General features: G+C 62.7%; 1 protein-coding gene across 8 annotated transcripts in view; it reads right to left on the bottom strand.

Moving 5' to 3' along the window:
* The window catches only part of ARHGEF10L (Rho guanine nucleotide exchange factor 10 like), a 154007-nt gene that overhangs the window by 58463 nt on the left and 73035 nt on the right, over positions 1–22509 (bottom strand). For 4 of the 8 annotated variants that reach the window (XM_036025389.1, XM_028512200.2, XM_036025388.1 and 1 more), the window contains 9 exons: positions 19251–19420; positions 14535–14651; positions 11486–11594; positions 8949–9055; positions 6616–6693; positions 5636–5815; positions 4516–4632; positions 3066–3158; positions 2237–2410 (listed from right to left, as the gene is read on the bottom strand). In XM_036025389.1, the coding sequence (XP_035881282.1) occupies positions 2237–2410; positions 3066–3158; positions 4516–4632; positions 5636–5815; positions 6616–6693; positions 8949–9055; positions 11486–11594; positions 14535–14651; positions 19251–19420 (1145 nt within the window). Of the gene's footprint in view, positions 1–2236; positions 2411–3065; positions 3159–4515; positions 4633–5635; positions 5816–6615; positions 6694–8948; positions 9056–9845; positions 10033–11485; positions 11595–14534; positions 14652–19250; positions 19421–22509 lie in introns of those variants that run through there. The other 4 variants (XM_028512202.2, XM_028512201.2, XM_028512203.2 and 1 more) reach the window with 2 other exon arrangements.

Genomic DNA, 22509 nt, shown 5'->3' with positions numbered 1-22509 from the left:
TGGAAACCATCTCCCTGCTCCTTCGGCAGATTTTTAAAAAAGAAGAAAAAAAAAAAAAAACTCGGATATTGCACAAACATCCCCCGGGAGGGTCCTGAGCAGGCACATTTTGAAAGAGCTGCAAGGTTCCGCTTGGGGCACACCCAGTTTCACTTCCACCGTCCCCTGGGCGGGGGACAGCAGGAGGACAATCACTGGCCTGGTCTCAGGGCTGGCTGCAGCTGCCCAGGGGGGCTCTGGCAAGGGGATGGCCCAGTGGCGGCCAACACGCACCTACTCCTCACCACATCCACATGTACGAGCACGCCCCCCACTGGACAGGTGGAGAAACAGGCTCAGCCTCCAGCTCTTTTCCCCACCTCCAGCCAGTGACCGCCACTCCTTCCGGCCCCGGTCCCCACGGGGGACAGACGGCTCTTCCCAGAGCCAGTGCTGTCCATGGAGAGGGCCTTCCTTCTCCCGATCACCCATTCCCACTGCGGCTGCACAGGCGTGTGAGCGGAGGCCGGAGAAAGCCTCCTGGTTACAGAAAAGGAGCTAACCGAGAGGACAGAGGAAGACACTCCCAAGTGCAAAGACCATTAAATGCCTGCACAGGTGGCCATGGCCAAGCTGAAGTCTTTTTCTTGAGAGATGTTTCAAAATAGAAGTCTTGTGTGTTACTAGCTGAGGGCATTCTGCCTGGAGCAGGGAGGGGGCGAGGGACGACCCCGAGCCTCCGCTCCCACCTCGAGTGCTCCCCCCAGGAGAAGGGGGGGGGGATTCGGACATCCCCCCAGGAGGAGGCTCTGTCTGCTGCCCCATCCTTCCCCATCACTTCCCTCCGGGAACAGACAGAGCAAACCCCGATACCTGTGGGGCCCCCAGGCAGCCTCGCTAGGAAGACGTTGGGGGGGGGGGGGGGGGAGCGGGGGGAGGGGACAACTGCTGCACAGGTGCCCGTGTAGGCAGGTGTGCCAGCCCACCAGCTCTTCCCATCCTCCAAGAGGATCCACAGGTCCGAATTTTACGTGATATCTCTGCATTTTCCAATGCTGGCAAGTATTCCGTTTTCTTAAAAACTACTGTGTAGGCCCGGAACACACGTGTGGCCTGGGTGTGGCCTGAGCTGGGAGAGTCATGAGATGCGGGAGCCCTGAAGCTGAGAATCGCAAGGGACCCTGCAGGCTGCCCTGCACCTGCCTGGCTCCGCAGGCTGCGGTAACGACCAAAAATTGGCAACGCAGGCCAGACAGCGTCACGTACTGTGAAGTGCGGTCCCCGCAGAAAGAGCTGCTGTCTCCCTGGCAACGCTTCCTGTGCCATCAGAAAATGCCACCCATGTGGCTGACCTCTCACTGGCCTTCGTCACTGGCCCGAGTTCTGCTTTTGGGCCCACAAAGCCAGAAGGCTCCCAGGTTTCCCTCCGGAAGGTTCTAAATGATGCCCACACGATGCCCCTTTCCTGCACAACCTGTGTGCTCACTCCCGGGGCAGAGTCGCCTCGCCCTGGACCACCTGCACAGACCACCGCCCTCTAGTGAGTGAAAGGAGGCGGGGCCCGGGGTGCAGATCTGGGTACAGGACCAAACCTCAGCCTTGCGGTGTACGGGACCACCCTCCAACCAACTGAGCTACCTGGCCAGGGCCGGGGCTTTGTACTGCATGAACAGAAGTGTCTACGGGTTCATTCTAACGTTTTTTAAGATTTGGGGGGGTAGAATATTCCTTAGTTGCAACCTCAAAACACAGCATGGATTTATCGTCTTTCTTCTTCTTTAAAAATAACACGGATAATGACAACGGCCACCTTATACTGAGGACTCTGGGCCTGCGACTTTGCCATTTGCCCCTCCGGGTCAGGCGCCTTTGATTTCTCCTTTCAGTGGGAGTAGGGGAGGTTCAGAGAGGTTGCACAGTTCCCCTGAGGCCACACAGCGAACACCAGTGGCAACATCTGGACTTGAACCCAAACTCTGACTCCAGAGCCCACTCATTTAAGCACAGTTCTGGGCTACCACTTCCGATACCTTTACTGGCGATTACTTGGATGAGCAAAACGAGCTTTCCTCCAGAGTAACGTGAACAGCAGTAAATGCGGGGGTTCAGTTGAGACTAATCTCCCAGGTAAGGTCCGTGGGCTCAGACAGAAGCAAGGAAGCCCCTCCCTCCGCGAACACCGCCCCCTAGTGGTGGCCACTGGGCAGGAGGCAGAGAGACAGGGGATGAAGGCCGCAGCACAGGTAAGGGCACTCACCTTGTTGAGGCTGCTGCGGTCGCTGACGCTCTTGGTCAGCTGCTGGATCTCCGCCACCTGGTCGGCCAGCCGCTTCTGCTCGTTGAGCTTCTCAGCCAGCGTCTCCAGCTCCGTGAGGGCCAGCTGCAGCGACAGCCTGTCCGGGTGGCCCCTGGGGGTGTTCTTCAGCATGTCCTGCAGGGCCCAGAGGAAGCCGGAGCTGAGAACCCGCAGCCCGGCAGGCCCTCCGCCGTCTGGCTGGGGTCGCAGCCTCAGCCTCCACACCCGCTGCGGGGACCGGGTCTGAAAGGCCCCGCTTGCAGCCAGGACAGGACAGGTAGCACGCGACACAGAGCAAAAAAAAATGAAATCATCGTGTGGACCAGTTCCTGCGTCACCGATCAATGGTATGCTGACAGCCCTGCTTCCCAGCTGAGGGGCAGGGCTCACCCCCGACAGAGGTGCCCTAAGCTCCGGGACCCTGCGGTGAGGCAGGGGGGGCCTCATGCTCCCCGAGAAGCCTGAGGTGGCCCAGGTCTGCTCATTGGCTGAGCACCTCCTCCCTGCCCAGCTCCCACAGGCCCCGGGGTTGCACATGCCTTCATGTCCTTCCCAAATCCTGGGCTCGCCCACCACCAGCCACCCAGACTCCCACCCCGGGGGAGGCGGGAAATACTGCCCGGTCTGACTCGCTCCACTCCAGGAGCGAAGAAAGAGGCGGGCAGGGGTGCAGGCAGGGCCCCGCCCACAGTCCACAGCGGACACACAGGCTGCAAATCAGGCATGAGAAGCCCCTCCCCACAAGGCTCGCCCCCTGCAGGCCACTGGCTGTCGGGACCCTGTGGGGTACCTGAAGCAGGAGGATGAACTGCGGGAACCTCTGGATGGGCTTCACCATCAGCCCGTAGAGCGTGACGCGGTCGGGGCTGCACACCTGCCGCCGCTGTTGGAGACCAGGCGGGGTCACTCGCTGGCCCTCCGCAGCGAGGCCCCGGCGCCGGGGGTGCAGACGCCGCCCGGCCGGCCGGGGCTCCTCTCCCCGGGCCCAGGACTCTGCTCAGCCTCGGGCCTGAGAGAAGAGCCGGGGGAGGGGAGGGTCTCTGGTCCTGCCGCCGGGGCTCCCTGCCACCACGGGGGTCCCCACACGGCCCCTCTCACCCTGGGGAGACTGGAGCAGTCCGGGTAAGGTCTCTGGACTGAAAGCATAGCTGGGAAATTCAGCAATTTATCACAGACGGCTGCTCTACTCTGGAAGTAGCCAAGACAACCCTTCTCTCCACTTAAGCTAAAGCAGCCGGGCCCAGGCCAGGATGAGGGGTGGGCACAGGGGTCTCACTGTCCTGCTTCTGGCATCTGTTTCCACCACTTCATCCGCACACCTGTCACCTAGACCCTGGCCCTCATCCCTGGCAAGCCAGGCTGCTCCCTCAGCCTCCCCACTGGCCCCCGCTTCCACCTGCCCCGGCCCACACCTCTGCAGCTGCTCCCACTGCCTGAAACCAAAGGTCCTGCAGGTCCAGAACCACCCACAGGGGATGCAGCTGCCTCTAGGTGCTCCCTCCTAGGACGCCCCAGCAGGCACCCAGCGCTCCCAGGGTCCAACCAGATTCCCCTGACCCCATCCTCCTGCCCCTGACCTTTGCCCCACCACCCCTGCACCTATGATCCCCCTTCCCCACCCCCATCTGTTACAACATCCCCATCCCCCCCACGACCCATGTCAGATGCCCTCTTGGGGCGGGGCAGTGGCTTCCTCCACTGAGGCCCCGGCTCCTGGCCCACCTGCACCCTCTACTAGGCGCATGCTCCCTGCAAGGTAGGGTCTCCACGCGATTCGCCTGATTGTGCACCCAGGGAAATCGGGGGGAGTCTGGCCACAGCTACACAAGGCCTTTGGTCCTTTCACCTCTAATCACCCACACGAGCCCCAAGATACCCCTTTGAGAAATTCTCCTTGTCCTCTTACAAATCAGGATAAGGCACAGCCCAGCGATACCCTGAGCTACACCTGGAGACCCACCCGAGAGACAGGGCGGGCCTCCCCTTCCACCCGGCAAAGCCCAGGCTCCCACGAGGCTGCCTGACACTGTAACCCCTGATCACCCTCCTGCGGGGGGCAGGAGGAACCCACCATCTCCCCGGGGGGCTGGGGGTGCCCCGAAGGAAAGAGGAGGCGCCCAGGCCAAAGCAATGCGGAACCTGAAACTGGGCTGAAATCCCCCCTCTCCCCTGAGCAGCGCTCCTGCCCCACCGCGGCCTGCACCCCGCTGAGAGGTGCCCCAGGCCGCCGCCAGGCCCACCTTGAGGAACTCGAGGAACGCGGGCTTGGTGAGGCAGGCCTTCTTGATGATGGACATGGCGTTGGTGAAGTTGTTCACGTAGTCGCTGTACACGTCTAGCACCATGGACTTCGAGAACTGAAACAGGCGTGCGAGTGGCCAGGGAGGGTCACGTCGATGCGAGGGGGGCGGGTTCCGCACCCCCCACCCTCACTCACTGCACCACAGCCGCTCTGGCGGCACCCCCTGTGGGGTCTCAATGGTCACCCGCCCAGGGGAGGAAACCAGACTCAGAGAGGCTGCAGGGAGGAGGAGGTGGTGACGAGGAGAGCCGGACACTCCCCCTGCCCCGGCTCTGCAGCCCTGGCCCACAGGTGAAGGGGGTGCAGGCGGGACACCCCTGTTCTATATGCATTTCCTCACCAGCCCCAGGAAAGGAAATGCCCCTGGCCCTCCTGCATCAGGGACGGGGCTCCTGCCCCCAAGCCCATTGGACGCCCTGGCCAGGGCGTCGGCTCTGCTGAGCGCTCAGGTCTTCTTTCGGCAGAACCCAGTCACCGAAAACAGACTGGAGCAGGGGTCCACCAACATCACCCTCCTTGGCTCTGTGAATCTGTCTCCGGGGCCCACAGATTTCAGTTTGAAAAACCACCAGTGCATGCACCCCTCATTCCACAGAGGGGACCTGGGCCTGAGAGGGCCCTGGAGCTGCCGGAGGTGGCACAATGGCTAGGGCCGGGCCAGGCCTCCAGGAGCACGAGCTGGTGCACTGCGTAGGAGCCGGCGCCCCGGGGCAGCCTCTGGGGGCTGAGGCATGGTCTGTTTGAGCATCGCACACGGCGGCCACCCCGGGCGTGCTGGGCAGGAGAGCTGCAGACTGCCGGTGGCCGCCCACAGCGGCCAGTCTCCTGGAGGTCGCCAGCACCATGTCCACACACCTCTCTAAGGGCACACTGGGCACTGGGAGGTGCCACCCTCAGCTTGGACCACAGGGCTGATTCAGGCCCTGCCACCCTCGGACCCCCCTGACTTGGACAAGGTGACCGGGCAGAGGCCGGCAGCTGGCCCCAATGACCCAAGATCCGGCAGGCGGTGGTTCTTCCCTTGGCGGACCAGGGCAGGAGCATCTGGGGACACCCACCGAAGCCACGAAGAGGTCCCCGATCTTCTCGGTGGAGTCCCACTCCGCCACGCGGGAGGACAGGGCGATCCGGAACATGGAGTGGCAGTGCAGGATCTCCTTCACGCGGAAGAACACCACCTGGCACTTGCGGACGCTCAGCACCTTGGGCTCCATCTCCATCAGGGGGTTGCGGTAATCCTGGCGGGGGCAGGCAGGGGTGAGCACCCCACGGCTGGGCCACAGGCCCTCGCCCACCCTGGACGAGGCCGTGGGTGGGCCTTCATATAGGGGGACATGTGTCCCTCATCCTCACTCATCTGTCTTCTAGGAGGACCTCCCTGCACGTAACCCCCTGGCCCTTCTGTGCCCACCCCCAGCACCGCCCCCGCGAGGCTGGGTTGGGAGGAAGGCGCCTGCCCCTGAGGAGCTCCGCAGAGTCGGCCCCAGGGCCGGGCTAGCCGAGCTGGGCTCTGACGGAGCAGTGGGGGGATGTCCCAGCAGGCCCCCCGGCCCCGAGCCCCCAGACCTGGAGCTGCAAGCTCCAACCAGCTTTGTCTGAAACACAGGATGTTTTCATCGCCACCTGCCTGAGGTCGGAGCTCCCCGCTGCAGCTCCCACCCTGGCCATTCCCTCCCCTGCCGGCCCACGGCATCCCAGCGGGTTCATCTCTCAGGAACGCAAAGGACAGGCCAGCTGGATGGGCCTTCATCTAGTCGTGTGACCATCCAGCAACCCTGGGCATCTGATGGGGAGAGGGGGTGCACCCTACCCCCCACCTCGGGGTGCTCCAGGATGATGGGAAGACACCGCCCTGTCCCAGGGGCCTCCTAAACTGGCGAGGAAGATACAGAACCCCACCTTTGCTTCCAAAAACCCAGTCCTCCTGTGAACACCAGGGGTCCTGTCCCCTTAAAACTGTTCACGGTCCCCAAACATTCCTTGCAACATGTCCCCAAGGGGCCCTCCCTGCCCTTTACCCAGGGGCCCGGGGCCATACCTGGAGCACCCGCTTCAAAGACTCCACGTAGCTGCCCTCACTCTGCACGATGGAGCCCAGGATGTGCCTCCGGACCACCTGCCCAGGCCAGAGAGCGCGGTCAGCACCTGCGCCAGCCGCGGCACCCAGCCAGCACCTGCTGGGGATGCCGAGCCCCGGGTGACGGGGAGAGGAGTCACAACGCCCAGAGGAGCCGACGACTGAGGGACGGAAGGGGCCTGCCCCCCACAGAGACCCCTCCACTCCTGGGACCCCTGGGGCCTGGGGGGCCGGCATTTCCTTCCAGGGCTCCTGCCCACCCCAGAGACACCCCTGCTCCCCACCGCAGCATGGGGCAGGGGGGCACCGGGGCCCGAGTCCCGGCCTCGGCTCACACACGTCCAGGGACGGGGGCATCACGGCCTCTCCCCCAGGGGGACGGTGGCCTCCTCTACCTCTGAACAGCCTCAGGAGAAAAACCGAAATCCCAGCTCCCACCACGTGTGGGGCCGACCCTTAACTGACCCCCTCCCACGTGACCGGCTGCCCCGCACCCCACCGAGTGCATTCCCAGCCCCTCCCCTTCCCCCCGCCCCGCCCCCACCTCTCCTCCCCTTGAATCTGCGGCCTGCCAGGCGAAGCCCGAGCAGCACCAGGTCAAGCACGTGTGACCTGCACCCGTCACCCGGATACCAGGTGCGGGGGAGGGGCGCAAATGTTGCTGCCCACTGGAATCACGGGGGCATCTTTAACAGCATTGTCACCTGCCCCCCCCCCCCTCCACACAGTCTGAGTGAGTTGGTACCACCTGGGTATCGGGGCTGTCAAAGCCTTCTAGATGATTCTGTTATGGAGCAAAGCCAGGGCAGAGGATATACGTGAGAGGTGGCCCAGGGGTTGCCTGTCCACCTGGGCCTGGGGCTGGGATGGTGACTGACCCTCCCTGTGTCCCCACAGCCGTCCCGAGAGTGTCATTCCAGGCACCCACCGCCACCTTCCCTGCGGCCCTCCGCCACCTCCCTCCCGCCTCCGGCGCCCCCTCTCATCTCTTCCCGCTGCCCGGCCTGCAGTGGCCTGGGCCTGACTGTAGCCCGCACAGCCCCGAGACTGTGTGATGGGCCGGGCCACTGCCCTTCCGGCTGTCCCCCGGATGGGTGCACTGTCATTGGCCCCCTGGTGCCCACGCTGCCCCCCGAGCAGAGTTCTCGACCTCAGCACGCCGGCATTTGAGGCCAGGTGACTGGGCCATGGACCGTCCTGCGTGCTACGTGGTGTTTCCCAGCATCCTGGGCCCTCAACCCCTGGAATCCGGCAGCGTCTCTCAGCTGGGACAACCAAAGATGTCACCAGACGTTGCCAGATGTCCCCTGGGACACAAAATCGCCGTGGCTGAAAGCCAGCGGCCGAGAGCAACTGATCTGGCCTGATCCAGGACAGGCAAAGGCCCCTGAGTGGAGAGACCGGCCAAGGCCCGGCAGCAGAGCCCGGGCCGTGAGCTGGAGGCCGGGGCCCCACACAGCTCCAGCTGCTCAGACGGGCCTTGCCGCAGTGGGGCGGGGCGGGGGCATCCGCCTCTCACTGCCATTCAGGGGCCGGGCCGGAAACAGGAATGAAGGAAGAGTCCCAAGGTGAGACGTGTGGCCACAGCTCCCTGATTTCTACAGGAGGCCACACATCGGGATTTCCTGCCCCCCCAGAAAGAGTGACAAACCCCTTCACTGAGCTTGGTACCCCTACCACAGCTTGCTCAGTGTCCTCACAACCAGAGGAAAGCGGGGGTCTCTCGTCCTGCTTTGTGGCTGGGAAAACCCAGATGGGGTGGGAACCAAACAGGACCAGCCACAGTCCCAGAGCAAGGCCGCCCCGTCTCGTGTGATGCTGGGAGAAGGGAGACATTGCCTGAGGGGCCCCAGCTCCGAGCGGAAGCCCGCAGGGACTCTGACGCCCCAGCTGGACAACAGGCGGACAGAGAGCGGGACTGGGCACCTCGCTCGCCTCCAGCGCCCTCTCTGAGCTGGATTAATTCGGTGCTTCTCAGCCCTTTTTTAACTGCAGTCCCTTTGTAGGAAGCGGCTGAGTCGGAGCTGCTCTGGTTGCCGGGGGCGTGGGAGGCAAAGCTCCAGAGGTGGGGTCCCACCCCCCAGGACAACGGCGTGGCGCCCACAGGCCCGGTTCGAGAAGTCTGTGCAGCCAGGTAAGAGGAGGCGCCAGGAGGCCCCAGCTGCGGTTCTGCCAAGAGCCCTCGATCATCACGTCCCCTTCAAGATGCAGAGCTTATGGCCCCAGGTAACAGGCTGGGACCCCAACCAGGCCGTCCCCTGCAGACCCCCACCCCCCCAGTCCCTCCCACAGACCTGCTGAGGGCTCAGGCCATCTGGCATGGGGCCCAGCTCCGGGGCCGGGGGCTTGATGTCCGTAACGCTGACCTCCAGGAGCCCCATGTCCTCCTCCTCCGAGTCACCTGGAAAATCAGATACGCTGGTGACACATGCCAGACAAGGACAACACACTCTGCTGGGACCCCAGGAGCCGGGAGCCACCCCAGCCCAGGGTCCGGGGGGGCTGGGCAACGCCTGGGGCCACACACGGGGCCAGAGCCCGTCACTGTGTCCACAGCCACGCTCTGCCACAGCAGCCCGTCCCTAAATAAACGGGAGCGAGGGAGGGAGGGACACCAAACACCGAGCGGTGCAGCCCAGCTCTCCGGATCCGCTCCACCAGAGTCCCTGCCCCGGCCCAGACCCTCCCACGCCGGCCCGGCAAGGGCCAGGCCAGCCTGAGTGCCCTCGCTGGGCACTAAAAATAGTCCTCTCCTGGCTGACCTAAAATGGGGGAAGAAAGCCTCCAAAAAAGCGAGCTGTTTGCCTTCGTGTTTGCACCTTTTCCAAAACTACGCAAACACGCAGAAGGGGAAAGTTCAGCAGGCGTCCTCAGGGCACACGGGCACGAGTGGGGGCGGGCCTCCGGCGGAGGGCACGGGGGTTGGGGGGGGCCAGAGGCTCAGGCGGACAGAAAGGGGGGCGGCCAGGCAGCGCGCAGGGGTCTGGCAGGCTGGCCTCGGCGGCCCCGCCCCCGCAAGAGACGCAGGCACCGGGGAGACGGGACCCCGGCCGCTCTCGGCTCTGAAACCCCGTGGCGGCGGCGGCGGCCGGGGCGGCAGGAAGCGGGTGCTGTGGGGAAGCTGGGAAGAAAGAGGAAGTGGTCGTGATCCCGGGGGCCGTGGGAACAGGGACGCCCCAGCGGGCCCTTACCTGAGCAGGAGACCGACGAGGAGGAGGAGGAGGGACAGCGAACGACCGCGCGGGGGTGGCCGTGGGGGGGGCCCTCCTGCCTGGCCCACATGGCCCCCGGGGCATCGCTCCGCGCCCACCCCAGCCACCGGCCCTGCGGCTTCCTCTTCCCCCATGAGCCACTGGGCAACATTCTTGGCTGGTGATTCGAGCCCTGCCACGGCTATTAATAACCCCTCTGGTGGGAGGGTCACTTCAGGAAAGGCTCTGGGCTAACGGGTCGAGTGGGGAGGGCCTGGGGACAGCCCGCCGGCGGCCCGGCCGGCCTGGGGGTGGGGACAGTGACCGGGAACGGCTCCCAGCCAGCCCGCCTGGCCACCCTGCCCTTTCCCCACGCCTCTCCACTGCATCTGGAATGACCCCTGGGTCTGTTGCCCTCCTCATCAGGGGCCGTGGGTCCCCCACAGGCTCCCCCATCCAGTGAATGCAGCGGTGGGACGAACTGCTCAGGGTCACACAGCCAGGAGGCGGGAAAGCCGGGATCTGAACCCAGCACAGCAAGATTCCGTCCTGGTACCAGACGCCCCCACTGAGTGTCGGCCCACCGAGGATAACGCTGGCCACACAGGAGCTGGGGGCTGGGCCAGGCTCTCTCCACGCGCTGCCTCGGCCACCCTCCCCACAGCCCCGAGACAGAGCCACAACAGTCCGCCATCCAGGTGAGCAAACCAGGACACAGGGAGGGTCAAATACGTAACTCTTCAAGAGGGTACAGAGCCTCGAAGTTCTCCCTGGCTTGAACACCTGACCCAGCCCCGACCTCGCACTCCTTCCCGCACGGCAGCTGGAGGAAGGGCCCCCCTAGTCCCTTCCATGCCCGTGGGTCCACAGGCCGGTCACCGACCCACTCTGTGCCTGTCCCCTCATCTCTGAACGGGAACGGGCCCAGGCAGCTGTCTGGTGTTAGTACGCATTAAGGGAGGAGCTGCAAAGCTCTTAGGAGTGCCTGACACCCCATAAATGTTCGGTAACTGTGAACCGTCACGAAAGTCATTTCTTAACATCTCCTACCGCCTCCCGACCTTTGCTCATGCTCACTCCTGTTCCCCCTCGTCCTGCTCGCAGCCCTTCCCCAGCCTTCCACCTCCACACTGCACACCCATCTTCTCCACACCACGCCATCACGCCCCCATGCCGCCTGTCACCTGCATTGGCGTGTCCTGTCTACATGCCTGTCTCCTCCACTGGGCCAGGAGCCCCTGGGGGAGATGCTGTTCAATGCATCTTGGCATCCCTGCACCCAGCGTGGGGCACAGCACTTAGTAGGTGTTCAGTTAATACCGGCTGGCAGAAAGACGGGCGGAGGGGTCAAGGCAGGAATGAACGGCAGCCCTCAAAGACGAGGCCGCCTGAGACCGTCAGTGTGGGAGGCCGGAGGCCAGCAGCAAGGCCACGGCTGAGGGCAAGGGGTAGGGATGCTGCAGGGGGAGGCCACGCCTCCAAGAGAAGAAGGAAATAGGCTGAGACAGTGGCCGGCCACTTGGGGCTCAGTCCCCAAGCGCAACCGCCGGAGGAGCCGACACCAGTGACTGCGCCCACCGGTCCCTCTGTCCGAGGACCGAAGACCGACCCTCCCGCCAGCCCGGCCCGCAGCGCCTCACCAAGGACGTCTTTCCTGTGCAGAAAGGACACTTTTCGCAGGACAGCGATCCGAGTCTTCTCCAGCCCGTCCTTCGTCCCGCTCTTGGCGGCCTTCATGAACTGGGTCATCTGGGCGGAGGCAGAGGGACTCGTCAGAGAAGCCGAGGGAGGCCCTGGGACGCCAGCCACCAAGGGCAACCACCCCCCCCACCAGGCCTCCAGGCCGGGGCCACAGACATTGAGCCCCCAGGGCCCATCCCTCCCACAGGGGTGGCAGCAGAGACAGGGGGAGGGACAGCACGGTGGTACAACCCTGAGGCCCCCTGCGACAAGTGAGAAGGGGCATCTGCGCCCAGGGGGTCTGTCTGCCCAGGAGGACCCTCTTCATGGGCGGGGGGGGGGTCCTAACTTGATGCCTCCCCTTTGGGACAAACTACACAGCACTCACTCCCAACAAACTAAGGAGAAGGTGCCCTGCACGGGGAAAGGCTCGAGGCCTGGAGTCCTAGCCTGGGTTCAAATCCCAGCTCCGCCACTCCCGGGCCACATGACTCCGGACGAGCCTCAGCCTCAGGGAGCCTCAGTTTCTCACTGAGACTCATCAGCGCCTGTGAGGACGAGACTTCCCAGGGCCTGGGAGGGCGCACGGAACACCAAGCCGAGCTGCACCAGTGTCGCTGGTTGCTTAAGGGGCAGCTAAAAGGAGGTGGGCGCACGCGCCGCCACCCCATCTGCCGAACCCGAGTGAGGAAGCCTGTCCCTCACCCCCCCCCCCCAAACAGCCAGGTTCCTTACTGAGCCGCTGTCCGGGAAAGGAGAGGAGGCTGAAGTTGCCACAGAGCCGGGCAGCGCTTCCCCTGGGCGGGGGGGAAGCTTCCCCGCGGACACAGGCACAGCAAGCTCAGCAGAACTCGGGGCACGGGAGGAGGCGTGCCCGGGAGGGGGAGCGGGCACCCTGGGTGCGGGAGGAGCCCCGGGCCTGCAGGCAGAGCTGCTGTCAGCTCGCTCATTCTTTGGTCCCCTCAGCACCCCGCCCAGCCGTGGCATCCTCCCCAGCGTGCAGCCAGCGCCGCGGGAGGGAAGTCCCCAGGAGGACGGAAACGCCGGCTCCTGGGCCGCCTGACACGGCGGCCGCTGGCTGAATGCAACTATCGGACGCCAGGAAAGTGGCTGCTGCAGCTGAGGACCTAAATGCCTGAACACAGTCCATTGTCATTGACTTCAGTTTAAATAACCACGTGGCTATAGCAACAGACAGTGTGACTTTAGGAAAGCCCTCTCCTTCCGACAGCTCCTGCTGAAGGTAGACAGCACTCCTCTGGGTCGGCGGGGGGGGGGGGGGGGGCGGGTCCCTAGTCTCTGCTCTATCGCCTTCCTGCAAACACCCCCTGCATAACGGGTGGGGACCTTCGCGCAAGTCCGGGAGAGGAGGTCTTGCTGCAAACCCAGTGGGTGCCGAGGCCCGGGCAGGGTGCAGGGCGGCGGCTTTTCAGGAACCAGCCAGCTTCCTAGAAACAGCCGACAGAGGGGCAGGGAAGGCCCCAGCCCCTCCCCACACCTACAGGGACCACTCCAGGGTGGCAACTCCCGGCCTTTTGGGTGGGGAGGGTCATAAATGCCTTTGAGAACTAACGAGAGGGACGGATGCTGACGCCAACACGGCACAAAGATGCTCATCCTCTTCTAAGGGGGGTCACACACACCCCCCCCAGATGGGAAACCTCTGTGCAGGGGCCCGGTTCCTGGCCCGGCAGAGAGCCGTCGGGGGCGCTGTCCTAGACGCCACTGAAGTGGTCTTTGGGGGAACCCCTCAGGCCCCTCTGTTGGCATGCTCACGGGCCAGAAAAGAACAGGGGAACGCCCCAAAGGCGTCCCTGAGTGAACCTGCCACCCCCATCCATCTTCCCCGTGTGGAGGCCAAGGTCAGGAAAGGCACCCTGGTCTTGGGCTCTGGTCCTTCACGTGTTCCTGCTCCCCTCCGGGCTTCGGCTTCCTGAGAAGTCCAGCCCGCCCTGCCCCCGGGCCCCGGGCCCCAGGCCCCTAAGGGGGTGTCTGTAAAAGGGCCCTGCGAACTGTGAGGTGCCTCTTCTCCTCCTCCTCCGGGGAAGGCCCCGGGTTCCCACGAAAAGGTCAGTGCCGCAGGCCGGGGAATTCACTCTGACCCGCACGAGCCCGGGTCTGAAGCCCCACATTGCTGCCGACGGCTGGAGTCACCCTCACTGTCCTCCCTCGCTAATGCAAAACGACAGCAATAAGGTGGCCCCTCCCAGGCCGCCCTGCGGACAGAACAGCCAGGCACGCGGACAGCAATGCCACCATCCACTGGGTGCTCGGGTGGTGCCCCCTGCAGCACGGAGCGCCTGAGAGACCTGAGCTCGTCGAACCCCTATATCCATCCGCCTCGGGGCTGGTACTGTTAATGCCCCCCTTTCACGGGCAAGGAGACCGAGGTCAGAGAGGCCAAGAGACCCGAGAGGATCACACAGCAAGAAAGTGGTGGGATGGGGATTCAAACCCAGGCCTCCAGGCCTTCAAGGCCCATGGCACATGGTAGGTGCTCAATTAATGCAAGCCAGCGCTGTCAGCATCATCACCCTCCAGGAGTCTGAGGCCCATCTGAGGAGAGGGTGCCCTGAACCTCCCCGAACAGCTAGGAGAGGGTAGGGCGTGCAAAGTCACCACCACTCACGTTTCTCCAACGGTAACCCAACCCCATCCTCCACAGTTATTAAGCCCACAGCTTGGGGGGCCTTGGTCCACACCTGCAGAATCCGCCTCTCTGGGGGTGGGGCTCGGGAATCGGCATGTCTCAAAGCACCCCAGGGGATTCCGAGGGCCCGAAGTTTGAAAACCCACCCAAGGGACCCCCGTAGATAGATGGCTACGGTTCCACTCGAGGGTGGGGAGACAGAGGCAGCTGAGGACGTGGAAGGAAACCAGCCGGCTGAGGCGTCCACCGGCTCCAGCACAGACGTGAGAGGCGGGGCCAGCTCTGGGTCTCAGGGGCAGCCCAGGACGCGGGCCCACCCCCTGCGGCCCGGGGACTCGGGAGGGACAGACACACGATACCTTACAATCGTACTTGTGCTTCAGCTCCTGCATGTCTCTCCCCCCAACTCTTAAAGCCAAGATGTCTCTCTTAGTCCTGGCGTATCTCTCCTTTAGCCTAGTCAGGTCTGGAGAAAGCTGGAGCCCCCAAGCGGCCAAGCAGAAGGACAGCAGGTGAGAGGAGCAGGCAGGACAGGGAGGAGACAAAACAAGGACAACGGAGGAAAAAGGAGACTCAGGTAAGGTGGCAGAAGGACCATCGGGGCAGGTGGGACTGGGGACCTGGGGATGACCAGGGCCCAAGCAGCGGTCCAGCCAGCCTCCTGCCTGGCACGGCTCCAGCATCGTCCGACCGACCCCAACCTGTCAGGGACCTGGGCTGGGCCTCTTCTGTGGCAGGGAGCCCCCCAACCCCGGCTGGGGAAGAGCAGTGGGAGGGGGACACCCCTCTCAGGGGAAGGACACAATGCCGGGAGGACGAGGACCGTGTCTTCAGCATCTCCCCATCCTGGGGCTCGTGGCACGAGAGGTTCTTGGCAACTCTGTGATGGGGATGGATGGCAGGTGGGTGGGTAAGAGGAATGGATGGGCGTGGGGATAAACGGAGGCGTAGGCGAATGCACAGAAAGACGGGCAGATGGGTGGGGGGTGGCTGGGCGGGTGGAGAACAGAGACAGGTGGGTAGACAGACAGGTGCATGGATGGGTGGATGGATAGGTACATGGACAGGGGGACACATGGATACACGTAGTTAGGTGACTGTGTAGCGGAGCAAAGGGATGGAGGGATGGACGACAATGAAATGAATGAAAAACATAAAGGGACGTGTGGACTGGTGGGTGGCGAGAGACAGCGCCGTGCTGACAGATCTTTGACAACCCGTCCTCCAGGAAACGGCTCTGCTCTGGGCCATGCCCACGGCTCGAATGCTCCCACCTGACCGATGCCAAGCGGCCAGCCTGGAGAACTGGATGTGGAGTTGGAAAGAGATGCACACAACTGGTTCTGGGGTTCCTGCAGGCCAGGACAAGCTGGCTCTAGCACACTGCTGGAAGGAGGGCGAATGGACAGAGGGCGGGCGGGAGGGAGGGGTGGACAGCTGGATGGAAGGATGGACGGGTGACCGGCTCACACACTACTTAGAAAGACAGGTGGATGGACAGATGAACAGGTAGGCATTCGCATGCATGAAGCATATGAGCAACAGTGGCATCTGGTAAAGCACACTGAAGGCCAGGACAGGTGGGTCGCCCAGAGGAGCAGAAGAGCAGAGAAATCAAGGGTACGACCTCTGAAGGCAGGCGAGCCCGCATTCAAATCGCCACTCCCCGCTGGCAGCCGGAAAAGTCTCTTCACCTGTCTGAGTTACAGCTTCCCCACCGGCGGGCTGGCCATAAGGCCACCTGCTTCACAGAGCTCTTGGGAAGATGAAATGGACGATACACATAAAGCCCAGAGCTATCACCATACTATCTTATGCAAATGAGTGCTCCGTATCTGTTGAAGGGATGGATGGGTGGATGGATGGATGGGTGGGTGGGTGGATGGATGGGTGGGTGGATGGATGGATGGGTGGGTGGATGGATGGATGGGTGGATGGGTGGATGGATGGATGGGTGGGTGGATGGATGGGTGGGTGGATGGATGGATGGGTGGGTGGATGGGTGGGTGGGTGGGTGGATGGGTGGATAAAGCATTTTCTTTCAAATCATACGTGATGAGTTGTGGCTCTGCCACTGACTGGCTGTGTGACCCTAACCACATCACCTGACCTCTCTGAGCTTCTGTTGCTCATTTCTCTGATGAACAAAATGAGACTCTTAACACCAATAATACCCCCCACTCTGGAGTACTAGGAAAACTAAATGAAGCTGCTTTGTAAGGGGGACCATGCTAGGCAAAGGTTTGTGACGGTTATACAAAGAAGTAAGGGGCAGAGATACTACACTGAGGTACTCAAAACTGGGGAGTATGAACCATGTCCTGCATCCTGTTTCATCCGTAAATGAGACTGACACGGTAAAATCGGGAAGCCCACCTGGGCCATCCGGAGCCCTCCGCCTCTCTCAGGTCCAAAGAACCAGGAGCAGGAGGTGTCTGCAGAGCTGGCCAGACCAGAGCAGGGCAGCCAACTAGTCTGAGGTCAGAACTGGCTCTTCTGCCCTGTAGCCTGAACAGCTGGATCCCGGTGACCTTGCTTACAAAGAGGTCACCATGGGAAAGTGCAAAAGTTCATTCCACAGTGAACTTCTGGAAGGCAGCCCATTCCGCAATTGGGGAAAAAAGGTAGCTGCCACTGACCACGGGGTGGCAGCCAGCAAGTGCTCACTAACATAAGGGGATGGGGCTCCCGCTCATGCTGGGTCGGAGGCTTCCAAGGAGCTCCCTCTACAGACCCCTCTGTCACTTCCGTTAGCAAAAGTCCCCTCGAGACCCCTGAAGGAGGGACCCACCAGTCCTCTTGCAGCCGGGCAGGGTCCCAGGCCCCCACTCAGTCTCCAGGGACAGGACAGAATGCTTCCCCAGGTCTCTGCCGCCCAGGGCCTCACAGCCACACAACGCAGAGCCGAGCAGCAGCGGCCCCGAAACGCGCAGCCCCTGCAGTGACAGGCTCAGGAGCAGGCACGTGCCAAGGAGCTCAGGGGGCACAGCACTGCAGACAGAGCTTGGTGTGGGACAGCTGGGGGTGGGGGGATGGGGGGATCCCAGACAGAGGTGGGTGGGTGCCGGAGGAAGGGCCCCTGGGAGCCTGCAGTTCAGGGAGCAGGAGGGCCTTTCCCACGGCCACAGAGAAAGTGGTTAGAAATGCCAAGAACTCTGCCCCCTTGTTTATCTGCTGGGGGAGAGTCCGGAGCCCCAGCCTCAGGGTGTGATGGACTGAGCTCAAGGCAGCAGTCAGAGGCCTCCGGGGTGGGGGGGCGGGGACCGGCCCAGCATTCTCATAGTGGTCCGTGGGCCCCTGGCATCCCCTGTGGGCAGAGCTGTGGTTAACAGGCAGATGGCCCTGCCACACCTAAACCTTGAACCAGAGTCCCCGAGGGGAGGGAGACCCTGGCATCTGCCTTTTCAGCCAGCTACCACGTGACCCCGATGCCTGTGAGTGCACGTCTCAGGGCCACCACTAGAGGACCCCGTGGTGCCCTCCCGGTCCCCAGCAAGAAGGCGGGGGCCAGGAAAGTGGCTGTGGGGGTTCAGGAGGACAACCAGAGGTGGAGAATAAGGGCTGGCCCAGGCATCACGTCTGCTTGCTCCCACGGCCCAGGGCAGGGCTTGGACCTACCCATCCTGCCCTCCTACACAGAGGCTGCCCGGGGGACACAGGGGGTTCATAACTGAAGCCCCCTTTCTCTCCTAAAGCAGGGCAAGCTGCCCCTTTCTGAGGACAGAGCAGGGACAGCCCCTTCCTGGGCTTCCTCCTGGGCCATTCCTTCAGCCCAAGACACCTTTCCGTCCCCTCTGGCGTCTGCACCCCCGCTCCCAGCTCCACTCCCTTAGACCCCTCCTCTGACCAGCCCCACCGGGTCCGACCCGAGTCAGGCCGGCGGCCACAGGTACAGGGGCTCATGTTTATGGGGAGGCGTGTGCCTCCATTTCTGACAAAGTAGTTCATTTTCAGTATCCCTTCCTAGACCACAAAGGCTCCCCAAGCCTGGCTGGGTCTTTCTGTACCCGTGCACCCCAGCCCATACCCTAACATACGGACTGGGGACACCGTAGGTGTCACAGACAATAACATTTTTGCTAGCACAACGTCAAGGGCATCTGCGGAGGCCCCGCCCATGGAGGCCCCACCACGAGAGGACCAGGGTTCAGGAGAGACCTGCTCAGCTCCCCGGCTTCCCGAGGACTCGGGGAGCCCTTCCTGATCTGAGGAAAGTCTGCCTGAAGACTCTTGGGCTAGCACTCCTCTCCCGGAGGGGATCCCCACACTTAGAAAGAACAGGAGGCCCCAGTAATCCCAGCCCAGTCTGGGAACCCCTGCCTTGTCCCTGCCCCGCTTTCGGGCAGGAGTGGCCAACAGGTGGCGCTCACCTGCCTGTTTGTGTCTTTTCAACAGGAGCTCAAGGGGGACCCGGTCCCCTCCGGTCAGTCAGGGCCTGCCTGTAAGAAGCTGCTCCCACTAAACCCCTAATCTCAGCAGGGACAGAATCTGCCTTCTGGAGGCTTCTGCAGGATAAATGGGAGGAGTGAGGCTGGCACAGGAGAGGAGGAACCAGCCAGTCCGCCCTCCTCACACTCGCCGCGGCTCCCTCCGGGAAGTCAGCAGAAGAAACCAAAGCCTGGCCAGCACTGTGACAGGCCGTGGGAAGAAGCCTTTCGGGCAGCTCTGCCTCGGCCGCAGCAGCCCCTGCCTGTCCACCTCCCCTGGCAGAGGACCGGAGGTCCCGGGCTGGTCCCAGAACACAGACCAGTGCAGGGCGGGAGGACCAAACTGACTTGGTCCAAGAGCCTACTCGCATGAGCTGGCTGGGCTGCCTGGAGCCCTGCGTCGAGGGGGATTCTGAAGCCCGATCTGAGTGCACGAGCATCGCGGTCAAAGCCGGAATCTGCCACAAACGGGGTGCCTGGCACGGACCGCGCCCATCCCAGCGTCAGGGCTCCCCGGGGCCAGACAGCAGCGTCGGCAGGTCATCTCTTGTTTCAGGGCGCCTGGGCAGCCCTGGCTCTCACCACCCCCATTGTCCCCTCCCGGAGGCAGTGCCCCGGCTATGGTGAGGGACACCCCCGCCCCCTCACCTTGGGCTGGAAGGACACTCGGTGCTTGGCGGGCTCTGCCTCGGGCTTGGCCTCCTCCCCTGAGTCCTCGCTGTAGCTCTCGAACTCGCTGGAGCTCCAGCCCAGGTCCTCCGTCTCCCGGGGCGCCCCGTCCCGGTGCACGTCCTCGTAGAGCAGGTTCCTCTCCGCCCCTGTTGGCCAAGGGATGGGACTGGTGAGCGGGAGCACCGAGGCCAAGCCCACTGGACCTAGCCAGCGTCTGAGCCCTTGTGCACCGCTGAGGGGTGGGTAGGGGTGCGTGTGGTTTGGCCCTGGAGCTCCACCTCCGCTCCCGTGTCCGCAAAACAGAGGTGACGGCGACACGACAGCCACCCGGTAAAGTGAGAAGAATGCAGGAAAACGCAGAAAAGCACAAGCCTTGTGCCAGACACACAACTGGGCTCAGTAACTTCCTCCCACTGTCAGAACTACTTTTCTGGGCTCTGAGCGCTCCTCCCGGGCCTCCCAGGTGTATTTTAAATTTATTTATTGATATTTAGAAAAGGGTAAAGGAGAGAGACAGAGAGAAACGTCAGTTTGTTGTGCCACTTATTTACATATGCATTGGTTGATTCTTGTACGTGCCCTGACCGGGGATCAAACCCACAACCTTGGCACATCGGGACGATGCTCTGACCAACTGAGCCACCCAGCCGGGGCTCCTGGGCCTTTTTTAGCAGGAAAGAGAAGGCCCAGGACCAAGCCCTGACTCAGGCCCTCAGCTCTGGCCTCAGCATGCTGAGGGCAACACAGAGATGGTCAGGCATTAAATGAGCCAGAACCCTGCCTCCCAACCTGCGTTTCCCACATGGCTCCAAGAGGGTCCAGTAGGGGGCGCACCTGGTCCAGAGTCCAAAGCCCCACAGGAAATGCCTTGAACCAAAAGCTCGGGGACAAAGACCCGAGAGCCCACGAGCCTAGACAGACAAGTGCCACCGGGGCCTGGGCACTCCTGGGATCTCTGTCAAGTCCGGTGTGAGATGCTTCTTCCAGGCGAAGGTGGGAAGCCACTGTTGCCGGACACAACACAGGGCTCCCGGCCCTGCCCCAGCTCCACCACTGGGAGACCTGGGGCTTCACCTTCAGCCCCTGGGACTCACTTCTGGGCCTGCTGCCTACAGAACCGAACGGCACACTCCACAGAAGGGAGGCCGGGCTCCCAACGCTGCATGCAGGTGCAGACACTGCTGCCAGCACAGAAAGAACGTGGCATCGGGAAGGGCTTCAAACCCTGCTCGGGAAGCACGTGTGCTGAGGAGTGGGGAGCTTTGGTTTTCGGGGACCTCTCCACAAAATGGGGGTGATAATAACACGCTAAAACGTGGCATAAATAAAGCACACACGTAAAGCTCCAGCAGAGAGCAGCTGATCTTCACTCAGGGGGGCCCTGCATGGGCTGGTGTCATCGCGCTGGCCTCGAGGCCCCACCTGCCCCCCCCCCCCCGCAGGAAAGCTGGGGGCAGGGGTCTGGAAGACTGTCGTCAGCCAAAGAACAAAAGAGACGCACTGAGGCTTAGCCGGAAACTCAGGTCCCAGGATCAGCAGGGAGCAGGAGGTTATTTTTAAGCAAAAGAATAATAGTGACTAATGTCTCCAGGGAGTGGAGCAGCTGGTGACTAGGCTATGACCTTCACAGGGCTGGGTGGATGGTCCTGTTACTGCGGTGGAGGCCCCACCAGTTCTTGGGTCAGCAGGGTGCAAATGACCACCCCTCCTATGAGACAGATGAGAAAACAGGACCCCGAGAGGGCCCGGGACTTGCCCAGGGTCAGGCCGCTGCCTGAATGGGAAGGGGGCTGCAGACTTCTAGGCCGGGCTCCATCCATTCACCGCACAGCCTTCTGCCAAAGCCCTTCCATCCTGAGGACCACCCTGGGCTCATTTACAAAGACTCTCTCCAGTGGACACAGTGTCGCCAGATGCCCCAGCCATCAGGGGCCTCACAGTGGTTCTGACCCCCTCCCTCTACTTCCTGGGGCCTCGGGCTTCACTGGTGGACTCGAGATCAAAGCCCCCTTGTTCTGGTGTGACCCTCCCCAAAGTCCTGCTAGGACAGGATGGAATTCTGATTTTATGTGAAGAAACCAGACTCCTCTGCCCTAATCAGTGGGCAGAGCCGAGATTTGAACCCAGGGCTGTGAGTGTCCACTGGCATGTGTGGCAGCTGACAGCCCCCTCTCCCAGTGCCACTGAGCCCACATCAGTCCACACAGGCCTGTGCTGACGGGTGTGATGCTAACAGCAGCAGCATCCCCGGGTAGCGGACCTACAGAGGTGCCAGCCATAGCCGTCTCGCTCAGCCCTCTGGCGTCCTTGCCGGTGGGGGCCTCCATCTGCAGGCTCAGCGCTGGGGTGCCCAGGCTGCTGCCACCTGCTCCTCACCCCCTCAGGGTGGACTGCCCACAACGGGAGCACGTCCTGTCCCCACACCCTGGGGACACAGTAGTGCTCAGGGCAGGCGGGGGACCACGCAGTTAGTTGCTTGATCTCATTCAGGTGGGAAAACAGCCCAAAGAGGTTAAAGGACTGGTCTTAGGCCACAGGTCCCCCAGGTTGGGACGCTCCTACAAGACCCCCTTCCCTCATACAGCGCGCCTGTTCCCCACCTCTCCTGGGTTCCAGTGAGCTGCACGCAGGGGTGTGAAGCACCTCCCGGGCTTGCAAAGGGAAGCACCTGTCCTTGTCCCCTCTGTCCCTGGTGCTGGGACAGGAGTCGGGAGTGTGGCGCTGGGGGCCCTCAGGTCTCGTCATGTCTGTTCGTCTCTCCCATTGGGCTGCGCACGGCCCCAGGATGGTGAAGCTCCTCAAAAGCAGGGGCTGTGTGTCCCCGACATGGGGAGCCCCTGAAGGCAGGCAGAAGAGTGTGGTGGGAAAGGCAGAGTCAGGCAGATGCCCAGAAAACCCTGGCTGTGTGATCTGGGGCTGGTGGCTTGACCTCTCTGATGCGACTGTCAGCCGGAGCCATAAGCCCAACCCTGCCAGCCTCACGAGGTTGACTGAACAGTGGGAGCAAATGTGCTTCATCTGCCGTAAGATATTGCTCATGTCGTCCTGGGGTAGGGGACAGCGCTGGACTTGAAGTCAGAATGACCCGGGTTCGAATCCCAAGCCTGCCTCTGCAATTTCTTCGAGGAATGAGGACATAATATACCCCAAATCAAAAATTCAAAGCAGAGTACAGAAGACAAACACGAGCGTCGCTGGCCTAATGTGCTCGAGCAAAGATGGACTGGTGACAAAT

This window comes from Phyllostomus discolor, chromosome 5 (assembly GCF_004126475.2).
Source record: "Phyllostomus discolor isolate MPI-MPIP mPhyDis1 chromosome 5, mPhyDis1.pri.v3, whole genome shotgun sequence".
In the NCBI taxonomy this organism is placed as follows: domain Eukaryota; kingdom Metazoa; phylum Chordata; class Mammalia; order Chiroptera; family Phyllostomidae; genus Phyllostomus; species Phyllostomus discolor.
This window is presented reverse-complemented; position numbering and strand designations above follow the sequence as displayed.